The 11,971-nt window shown below is 44.1% G+C and overlaps 1 protein-coding gene across 1 annotated transcript in view; it reads left to right on the top strand.

Moving 5' to 3' along the window:
* Positions 1-7,909, top strand: part of fat3a (FAT atypical cadherin 3a) — a 104,091-nt gene extending 96,182 nt beyond the window's left edge. The window contains 1 exon segment of the mRNA XM_062552061.1: positions 6,822-7,909. Coding sequence (XP_062408045.1) covers positions 6,822-7,363 — 542 coding nt within the window. The 3' untranslated portion in view covers positions 7,364-7,909.
* Positions 7,910-11,971: the final 4,062 nt, after the last annotated feature.

Here is an 11,971-nt window from a genome sequence, read left to right as displayed (position 1 = left end):
ATAACACATCACACATCACATATAACACATCACACATTACACATCACACATCGCACATTACACATCACACATCGCACATCACACATCACACATCACACATCACATATAACACATCACACATAACACATCACACATCACATATAACACATCACACATCATATCACATCACATCACACATCACACATCACACATCGCACATCACACATCACATATAACACATCACACATCACATATAACACATCACACATAACACATCACACATCACATATAACACATCACACATAACACATCACACATCACATATAACACATCGCACATCACACATCACATATAACACATCACACATAACACATCACACATCACATATAACACATCACACATCACATCACACATCACATATAACACATCACACATCACATATAACACATCACACATTACACATCACACATTGCACATCACACATCACACATCACACATCACACATCACATATAACACATCACACATAACACATCACACATCACATATAACACATCACACATCATATCACATCACATCACACATCACACATCGCACATCGCACATTACACATTACACATTACACATTACACATCACACATCACACATCACATATAACATATAACATATAAGGTAGCAGGTCTTTGTTTAAACTAACTAGCCATTAGTCCTAAATTCAGTGAAGGAAGTTACAAACCCATTTTGATAAACTATCCTAACATATTTTGGTAACACTTTATAATAACTAAACACAACTAAAGAATGTAATTCCATGGAAGGAATTACCATTGCATGTAAAATGTAAAAAGGTTGCTGTGTAAAACATTGTATTTGTTAAAAGGACAACATATGACACAGTAGGCTAGAATAGATAAATAATTAGCCTAACCCAATTACAGTTCCACTGAAATTACTTGAATTATGTAATTACTTAAAAAGTGATTTATGAAAATGCATTACAATTGTGGACAGTAGGCTAGGCCCTGTTTTGGAAAATAACTCTTCATTTATTAGAATAAAAGATAGAGCTTAGACCCCATTGGAATACGGAATACAATCAATGATGATGCTATGCAGCAACAGGTAGGCCTAGGAAATGATATAACAAATGTAACGTTAGCTTATGGTTGGATATTAGAACTGCTCAAATGTAACGTTAGCTTATGGTAGGATATTAGAACTGCTCAAATGTAACGTTAGCTTATGATAGGATGCGTAAGCATGTTTAAGTAGTCGAAAATAAAAAACTTCTTATATGCATAATTTTTTGAGTGCCTCGGATCTCTCTACTTTTTCATTCTCTGGAATCCCTGCACCGCAGAGCACGAAAAAAGGATTTACACCTTCCCTGCTGAAAAAACCAGCAAGAAACCAGCTTAGGCTGGTAGCTGGTTTTAGCTGGTTTTAGCTGGTCTTTGCCCAAAACACAGTTCTTATTGCTGGTCTTTGCTGGTGTAGCTGGTTAGGCCACCAGCTAGACATGCTGGCGTGACCATCTGAGGAAGCTGGTCGTGCTGGTGTGACCAGCCTGTCGTTTGGGATACAACTGGTTTAAGATGGTCATGCTGGTGACCAGCCTGTCAAGCTTGACAAAGATGGTCAAGCTGGTTTTCTAGAATGACCAACATAAGCTGGCGTGGCCAGTAAAAACCAGCAATGTAGACCAGCAACACCAACTAAAATGACCAGCTTAAGGTGGTACGACAATCAAAACCAGCTAAATTACCATCATAAGCTGGGTAAACCAGCTGAAGGTGTGTTTTCGCGAGAGTTTTGCTGGTCTAGCTGGTTAACCATCAAAGGGTGGTCAAACAAGCTGGTTAACAAGCTGGTCAACCAGCAAACCACCTTTAGCTGGTCAGGCTGGTTTTTTCAGCAGGGTTGTAGCACTCCGAAACAGACCTTTTTTTACTACACTATAATCTTATTCACCTAATTTCAATTTGAGTGAATTATTTGCTTCATGACAAGTAAGAATTATGGGTAAGACTTTATGTTAATGTGTCGCTGTTACAGTGTACCTACCTAATAATTAGGTACCCTCTAAAAAATGTTGGGTTAGATATAACCCAACGTTAACCCAGCTGCTGGTTAACTATCGGACCAACACCGCATTGAGTTATACTAACCCAATACACTGGGTACAAGATTAAACCCAGCAGGTTGGGTATGATTCTAACCCAAAACGCGGGGTTATATCAACACAACATTTGTCAGATTGCCACAATAGATTGGGTGAAATAAACAATTTGCTGGGTTATAACTATATAATTGCTGAGTATTATTCACACAGTATATTGGGTATAGATTCAACCCAAACCATGGGTTACATCAACAGAACTGCTAGTTAAAATTACCACAGCCAAGTTTTCCAAACCCAGTAGGCCTAGCATTGAGAAAATGGGCAAAGAAATCAAATTCAACATAAATATTTATTTGACAGTTTACTTTATTTTTGAACAGATAGTCTAGCCAAAAAAGCATGTGATAGGCTACTTCCACGAAGGCAGGCAGATTCTGCAGTCTGTTTTTGGGGGTCAGCCCTGTCAATCAAAGTGTGTGATTATCCTATTAGGAATGTACAATAAGCTTTTAGCAAAGGTTTTTATTTTGTGAATGATACCGAAAGCTTTAAATGATTGCCTGGCTGGCAATTGCCAAGTTAAAACGAGTGCTAGCTTGCTAACAAACAAACGAGTGCTAGCTTGCTAACAAACAAACAAACGTGGAAACAATAGCAACGCAGTGTGTAATAGAAACGACTGTGAGAAGAATGCTTGAACCTATTGGTGCAGCTAGTAGCCTAGGCCTGTCTGTCAGGCTGGACTTCACTTAAAACGCTGGGTGAAGATCGGTGTCGTGTAGGCTGCTCTGTCGAGATGGCTAAAAGCCCTCGTGTATCGTGTAAGCCCTGTTGGCTGCAGCCGACCCCGGCGTTAAACGTTGGCCTGGAGCAAATTATGTTTAATTGTCGTTAGATAAATACAGTGCTTACGTTAACGTTAGGGATTGTCTTTAGCTGCTGACAACGTTACCGAGAGCAAACCGGTTACTGTAAAGATATAAGCAAATCAAGTAAGGAGTAGCCTACCCTACAGCGGGAGACAAGCAGAGACAAAACGATAACGTCTTGGTTTACCAGCTGTGGCATGGTAGAATGTTTTCACAGCTGTTACAGTTTAATGAGTAGACGTAACAAGCGATCTTTGACATGTTCCGAGACTGATCAGACCAACTGCTTTTCTGTCGACGGTCGGCCATCGGGTTGGTTTGTCCAGGCCTTAACAAACACACACACACACACACACACACACACACACACACACACACACACACACACACACACACACACACACACACACACACACACACAGACAGACTGACACAAATACACAGTCACTCACACTTCCATAGACACACACTTACAGAAACACACACACACACAGATCAAAGTGTGTGTTTCTCAGAACACTGACACACACCTAAAAACACAATTTTACACAAGCCACTCCCACAATACCACTGTGTTTTGTGTGTCTTTGTGTGTGTGTTCACATACTGTGTGTATATACAGTATACGTTCGTGTATGTGTCTGTATATGTTTTTGTGTGTGTGTATGTGTTAGGGGTTGACAGATTGTAGGCCAAGACTCTTTTTTAGACTGTGTGTGTGTGTGTGTGTGTGTAAACTAATATTGCAATCTAACAAACCCCTACTTCTGCGTCGTAATCATAACACCAATTAAAAATGTTTGAAGTTAGTCAAATAAATTGACGAAGTCTCGTCAGTTTCACATGGTTGAAACTTTGGACTATAGACGGTATATTATAAAACGTTAGATTCCCATGTCTTATACAACTTTGCTGTTGTAGCTGGTTAGGCCACCAGCTAGACGTGCTGGCGTGACCATCTGAGGAAGCTGGTAGTGCTGGTGTGACCAGCCTGTCGTGTGGGATACAGATGGTGTAAGATGGTCATGCTGGTTTGCTAGAAGAACACACGAAAAACCAAAAAATAACTCACGATTAATCGCATATTAATCGCACATTTATATCTGTTCAAAATGTCCCTTTTATCATTTATTTATCAATTTATCAAAATGATTTATCATTTTAATACTTTTATCAAAGTAAAGTGGATAGGCTTGCTTTGTGCAAATGTTTTTTTTTATTTTATTTTATTGCAAACCACAGTATAGTGTTACAGCCATTCATGTCTGTAGTAATACTGTCAATAATAGGCTATTGGGACAGATGACACAATGCTGGCAGCACCACTGAGCAAGAAACAAACTTCTCTCCTAGAAGTTCAGAAACTGCAATAACATAAAAAAAAGCTCTTAATTGTTGTTGCCTAATTCAAGCCTAATTCAAACATAGTTCTTCTCTCTCTCACACACACACACACACACACTGAGTGTGCACGAATGCACACACAAACACGCACGCACACGCACGCACGCAGGCACAAGACAGATAACGTTAGCCTAAAGTTACAGTAGTAGGAATGGGAGAGAAGAGCCAGAGAGATGTCGCACACAGACACACATATACTCACATTAATGTTACCCCGAGATAGTTCTCATTACTGAGTCCAGCAGGCTAATCTCCCGTTAGCTCAGCTGTATTTGTCTGCCCCAACGCGTGCTCTACCTTAGACTTCTCAGTTTCGTGCAAATTCTCAATGCGGCTGATAATAACTAGTCGTGCTACGATGGTAACTCAGTTCACATCGACAGTACATGCAGATAACTTTGCTCTTATCAACTGACCCTGGCAATGTTCCAAAACTAAACTTTCCATTCATTAGTTTGTTAGCAGCGTCCATTTTAACGTCTTCCGCTGGATATCTAAACAAGGGCATTGTGGGGCACGCTTACAGTTTTGCCTCTGGTTTATAGCCGGGTCCTGTAGTCTTCCTAACGTGGCCACAGCAGTTTATGAAAAAGTTTGTCACAGGTCAGAAAGAACGTTAATCTCGCGATAAAAAAAAACGCTGTTAAAATTGTTTTGAGCTAACACGTTAATAACGCAATATTTTTGACGGCAGTAATATATATATAATATAATGTACAGCATATTAATTAGAATATAGAATATATATATATATACACACACACACATGAATGGTCCCAACGTTCGCAGGTCTGTTAAATCTATATAATGACCGCTGCAAAGTATATAATGACCGCTGTCAATGGCAACGGGTTTTGTGCTTTTAATTCACTTCTTTATATCAATCCGAAACAAATCTGTTCGCTGGTTGCAATGGAATTTCATTGAAAGTGAAACTCAGCTACTAAGTATGTTGCCAGGCAACACCTAACAACTGTCAACTGTGGCAAACTATTTATTTTGCTAGTTCTAGCGGAAGCCACGAAACGGTAGCCAAGTCATTGCTAAAGACACATTGGCCCAATCCCATGTCTGGACTTACGAACTCACGGACTTTGGTGCGTGTTCTCGCGAAATTCGCAAGGGCTTAGGGCTGTCCCAATGTCGAATTACAACAGGCGTGAGGGTTTGAGTACACACTTACCGAGCCCTTTCCATGAGTCTGCATCGGTGCAGACTTAACCTAAGGGAATTACCCACAGTTCAAAGTGTTGTGACGTTTACCGCGGAGATCATAGAAAAATCAGGAAATTAAGGTAAACAACAGCACGACACACACGTGCATGGTGCAAATGATAGCAACGTCTTTGTTAGTAAACATCGCCGAGGTAGGCTACATGTGATCTCGTGAAGTGCTGTCCCAATCCAAAAATACCTATCTGAGCCCATGTGGCCTCACACACTCACTCACTTAGCACCTGAGATCAATTAAGTCTGCGAGTCCTTAGTCCTAGTCTTTAGGGCTAGTATAGGGCTTAGTATAATAAGCGCGATAATATATAGAACGCCGATCATTATCGGAAATAATTCCCTTCATCCTGTCGGGAATTATTTTCCGATAATGACCGGCGTTCTATATATTATCCCTTACATATTCACAATCTCGCATATCGGCCTCCATTAATTAGTAATAATCGGGATTGGTATCCGCCCTGAAAATCAATATCAGTCGACCCCTACTGTGTGTGTGTGTGTGTGTGTGTGTGTGTGTGTGTCACGTAGTGATCTGTCTCTCTCTCTGTCTCTGTGTTCTTATTAGTGTCTGTTATGGACCAGAATCAGACATACAACAGAGGTGACTCTCTCTCTCTCTCTCTCTCATGTCCTCTCCTTCTGTCTCTCCCTCCCTCTCTCTCTGCCTCTCTTCTCCTCTTTCTCTCTCTCCTTTGTACTGTGTGTGTTTGCCTGCCTCCATTGTGGATTGCTATAACACACAACCCCAAATGTGTGTGTGTTTGTGTGTGTGTGTGTGTGTGTGTGTGTGTGTGTGCGTGCGTGTGTGCGTGTTTGTGTGTGTGTGTCCCTGCGCTTCTGTGATTCATGTCATAAGCTTGTGCCATATTTCAGCTTTCTGTTCTCTCACCACGGATTGGTGCTGATGATGGTGGTGATGATGATCCTTGTTGCCATAGTGATGGCTGTTGTCTTTCAGGCTGTTGTAGCATGGCACTCTACAGCATGATGGAGCATGACCCGCATCTGATACTAGCTCCTATGTGTGTGTGTGTGTGTATATGTGTGTGTGTGTGTGTGTGTGTGTGTGCTGCCTCACTAGAACAAATCTGACTGGATGCTGCATCTGTGCCTGCACACCTTAACTCTGTGTGTGTTTGTGAACACGTGTGTGTGTGTGTGTATGTGTGTGTGTGTGTGTGCGCGTGTGTAACGCTCCTGTCTCTGTTTTGTGCAGTCTATCACTGGGACACGTCTGATTGGATGCCGAGCTCACGACTGCCGGACATCGAGGAGGTTTCAGCCTATGACAGTGCAGACACCTCCGTCACCATGACGATGGGTGTGGGGGCGGACTTAGAGACGGACTACTACCTGGGCGGGGCTTATGACATAGACAGTGAGACTCCGCCTCCACAGGGCGAGGAGTTACACCTCTCTCCTCCAATCAGCTCCGACCATTACGACAGCTCGCCCGCCAGTCAGCCGGTTTCCACGGAGACCACTCTGAGCAGAGGGCAGAAGGCCCGCCCACAGTTCCACCCCAGCCAATACCTGCCTCCACACCAGCCGCCACTCACAGACGGGCCCGCCCCTCCGGGGGAGGAGCTTAGCACGTTTGTGGGTGGAGCATTGGGAAGGCGGGACCTTGAGGATGAGAGGTCAGGCAGGTTGTCAATCAATGCCTCCTCAGCTTCCGATGTCTCCGCCCCTTCCTGTGTCTATGGGGACTCCGAGACAGACAGTCTAGAAGAGTCACAGCAACAGACTGAAGTGTGATACACACACACACACACACACACACACGCACACACTAATGAACTGCAGCCATCCCACTTCCTCTTAATAAATGGCAAAAATTAAGTGGGTGTGGCCAACTGTTAAAGCACAGGAAGTGACTTTGGTCATGTGACCTGGTCATGTGACGCATGGCTGTGAGCAGTCCCCTGAGTGAAGAGACCGAGGTGCGCGCTGTTTGAGTGTGTGTGAGAGAGAGAGAGATCACTGCCGTATTTCTTAACAGCTAAAAGAGCAATATCACATTTGAGCTCCAGAGAGAGAGGAGGAAGAGACAAGCAACGGAAGAGAGAGAAGAGAGAAAAGAGGGAGAGAGAAGAGAGAGAGAAGAGAGAGAGAGAGAGAGAAAAGAGGGAGAGAGAAGAGAGAGAGAAGAGAGAGAGAAGAGAGAGAGAAAAGAGAAGTCATCCTGGACAGGAGCTATGCAAGTTGATTTGTGTGTGTGTGTGTGTATATGTGTGTGTGTGTGTGTGTGTGTGTGTGTGTGTTAGGGCAACAGGTGTCATTTCTAGCACACAGAGGGTCTTTCCCCCCTAACCCCCTAACCCCCTTACCCCCCCAGAGGGTCCTTACCCCCAACTCTAGCAGCTGTTGTGTTGTAAACAAAATCAACTCTAGAATAGAATAGAATAGAATAGAATAGAATATATACTTTTTTGATCCCGTGAGGGAAATTCAGTTCTCTGCATTTAACCCAATTTAACTGAATTAGTGAACACACAGCACACAGTGAACACACAGTGAGGTGAATCACACTAACCCAGAGCAGTGAGCTGCCTGCCCAACCAGCGGCGCTCGGGGAGCAGTTAGGGGTTATGTGCCTTGCTCAAGTGTGTGTGTGTGTGAGGGGTTAGGTGCCTTGCTCAAGGGCACTTCAGCCGTGGACTGGTCGGGGATCGAACCGGCAACCCTCCGGTTACAAGCCCGAAGCCCTAACCAGTAGGCCACGGCTGGCGCTTGGGGGCTAAGGAAACATCTCTAGCGTGCTTACTTAGTAGTCTGTGGGGGTAATAAGAGGTCTCTGGGGTAATAAGAAGTCTCTGGGGGTAATAAGAGGTCTCTGGGGTAATAAGAGGTCTCCGGTGGAGGCCACCATCTAGCCACAATCCAGGGTGTGTGTGTGTGTGTGTGTGAGTGAGTGTGTGTGTGTGTGTGTGTGTGTGTGTGAGTGAGTGTGAGAGAGACAGATATTTGTTGTTCCCTGACCATAGACAGAAACAGAGAAAGAGAGATAGAGGAAAGAGAAAGAGAGATAGAGGAGAGAAAGAGAGATAGAGGAAAGAGAAAGAGAGATAGAGGAAAGAGAAAGAGAGATAGAGGAGAGAAAGAGAGATAGAGGAAAGAGAAAGGAAGAGGGGAGGGGGGGATGGAGCAGCATGTTGTCATAGGAGAGTAGGGTGGAGGCAGGAGTGTGTGTGTGTGTGTGTGTGATAGGGGACTGCACTGTGACATTGCTGATGAGTGTATAGTTGTGTTTCTGTAGTCTGCGTGTACAGTGTAAATATGTCAATGCAACACCACCCCCATAGCAGAGGCTATACCATTGCATCTGCAGGGAGGCACACACACACACACACACACACACACTTGTACAGACACACGCAAACATTCACACACACACACACACACAGTGTTAGGGAAGAATTTATATTGACTCATCTGCAGGGAAATATACACACTTACACATGCGCGCGCGTTCTCTGATCCCCTTCTGAATGCTTCCAGTATATTCTGTAATCGGAGGGAGTGTCGGGCGGCTCAAATGTTTTTTAAACAGAAAATAAAATAAACAGTTTAACTCATCTGGCAGCCTCTGAATGTGTGTGTGTGTGCGAGTGTGCGATTCATCAAGTGAATACGATGGTGAGTGTGTGTGTGTGATCATTCGTATCTCGATACATTTGAAACTGTGCGTCAAAGCGACCTCCGAGGGTGAACAGAAGAACGCTTAAAGTGCAGCAAACCAACGAAGAAGAAGACTTACGGTTCCTATAGCGATGGTAGTGCAGCAAACCAATGAAGAAGACTTCAATTTTCAATTTATTCAATTTAATGTCGCTTATAGAGCGCCAATACATTACACATGTCTCAAGGCGCTTTACAGAGTGTTAGACATTCAAAGAGAGCCCATGAGTAACAGGGGCAAGGAAAAACTCCCTAGAATTGGAGATACATATAGGAAGAAACCTCAGACAGACCCACGACTCAAGGGCCCAACCCATCTGCCTTGGGTCAGTTACAGTACAGTCATTTGTAGTTTGAAAGTTACAATGACAATGAAAGTTCAAATAGTCCAGTGTAGGGAATAAATTGTCCATTAGTAATCCATTAGTTATTTCTGAAGGTGATGGGTCGCTGGGATCCGAGGGCCAAAGATTCGGGCAGGGAACCACAGCAGGCGATGTTAGGGCAGTCATAGGGATGGCGAAGGCAATGGCGATGGTAGGGCAGTCAGAGGGATGTGACTTCAGGTGTGATGAGGGACAGGCACAGAGATGGTTGATGGCTGGTGATGGTTTACCTCACAGGTGAGGTATAGGGGAAAGGGAAGAGAAATAGAGTGTGTTATTAATACTTAATATGACTTACAGTAATACTAAGTATATCAATGGTGATATAAATGGTTATACTATAGAGGGTTTACAAAACGCTTTTACACACCTCTTTTGTGGGGACAGGTGCGTAGGAATAGGCTACCCAGTTAAACCCGAAGAGGCATCCCGCACATCGTGTGGTTGTGTGGTTACGGTTACTATAGCGATGGTAGTGCAGCAAACCAACATAGAAGAAGACTTAACGGTTACGGTTACTATAGCGTGTTAAACTCCAGAGCAATTGCCCCTATAGGCCAAAGAAAATAGTTGGGTCTTTTAATTTGATTTAAAACTACTGATAGTGAGACAGGACTCAATTTCAATAGGGAGATTATTCCAGAGTCTTGGGGCAGCAACAGAAAAAGCCCCATCACCTTTATAGTCTAGTAGCCCATAGAGCCCCATCACCTTTATAGTCTAGTAGCCCATAGAGCCCATAGGGCCCCATCACCTTTATAGTCTAGTAGCCCATAGAGCCCCATCACCTTTATAGTCTAGTAGCCCATAGAGCCCATAGGGCCCCATCACCTTTATAGTCTAGTAGCCCATAGAGCCCCATCACCTATATAGTCTAGTAGCCCATAGAGCCCCATCACCTTTATAGTCTAGTAGCCCATAGAGCCCATAGAGCCCCATCACCTTTATAGTCTAGTAGCCCATAGAGCCCATAGAGCCCCATCACCTTTATAGTCTAGTAGCCCATAGGGCCCCATCACCTATATAGTCTAGTAGCCCATAGAGCCCCATCACCTTTATAGTCTAGTAGCCCATAGAGCCCCATCACCTTTATAGTCTAGTAGCCCATAGAGCCCCATCACCTATATAGTCTAGTAGCACATAGAGCCCCATCACCTTTATAGTCTAGTAGCCCATAGAGCCCCATCACCTATAGTCTAGTAGCACATAGAGCCCCATCACCTTTATGGTCTAGTAGCCCATAGAGCCCCATCACCTTTATAGTCTAGTAGCCCATAGAGCCCCATCACCTATATAGTCTAGTAGCCCATAGAGCCCATAGGGCCCCATCACCTTTATAGTCTAGTAGCCCATAGAGCCCCATCACCTGTATAGTCTAGTAGCCCATAGAGCCCCATCACCTTTATAGTCTAGTAGCCCATAGAGCCCCATCACCTATAGTCTAGTAGCCCATAGAGCCCATAGGGCCCCATCACCTTTATAGTCTAGTAGCCCATAGAGCCCCATCACCTGTATAGTCTAGTAGCCCATAGAGCCCCATCACCTTTATAGTCTAGTAGCCCATAGAGCCCCATCACCTGTATAGTCTAGTAGCCCATAGAGCCCCATCACCTTTATAGTCTAGTAGCCCATAGAGCCCCATCACCTTTATAGTCTAGTAGCCCATAGAGCCCCATCACCTATAGTCTAGTAGCACATAGAGCCCATAGAGCCCCATCACCTTTATAGTCTAGTAGCCCATAGAGCCCCATCACCTTTATAGTCTAGTAGCCCATAGAGTCCCATCACCTTTATAGTCTAGTAGCACATAGAGCCCCATCACCTATATAGTCTAGTAGCCCATAGAGCCCCATCACCTTTATAGTCTAGTAGCCCATAGAGCCCATAGGGCCCCATCACCTTTATAGTCTAGTAGCCCATAGAGCCCCATCACCTTTATAGTCTAGTAGCCCATAGAGCCCCATCACCTTTATAGTCTAGTAGCCCATAGAGCCCATAGAGCCCCATCACCTTTATAGTCTAGTAGCCCATAGAGCCCCATCACCTTTATAGTCTAGTAGCCCATAGAGCCCCATCACCTTTATAGTCTAGTAGCCCATAGAGCCCCATCACCTATATAGTCTAGTAGCACATAGAGCCCATAGAGCCCCATCACCTTTATAGTCTAGTAGCCCATAGAGCCCCATCACCTATATAGTCTAGTAGCCCATAGAGCCCATAGAGCCCCATCACCTTTATAGTCTAGTAGCCCATAGAGCCCCATCACCTTTATAGTCTAGTAGCCCATAGAGCCCCATCA

Source organism: Sardina pilchardus, chromosome 13 (genome assembly GCF_963854185.1).
Source record: "Sardina pilchardus chromosome 13, fSarPil1.1, whole genome shotgun sequence".
In the NCBI taxonomy this organism is placed as follows: Eukaryota; Metazoa; Chordata; class Actinopteri; order Clupeiformes; family Clupeidae; genus Sardina; species Sardina pilchardus.
Note: the sequence above shows the minus strand (reverse complement) of the source record. Positions and strands in the feature narration are given on the sequence as shown.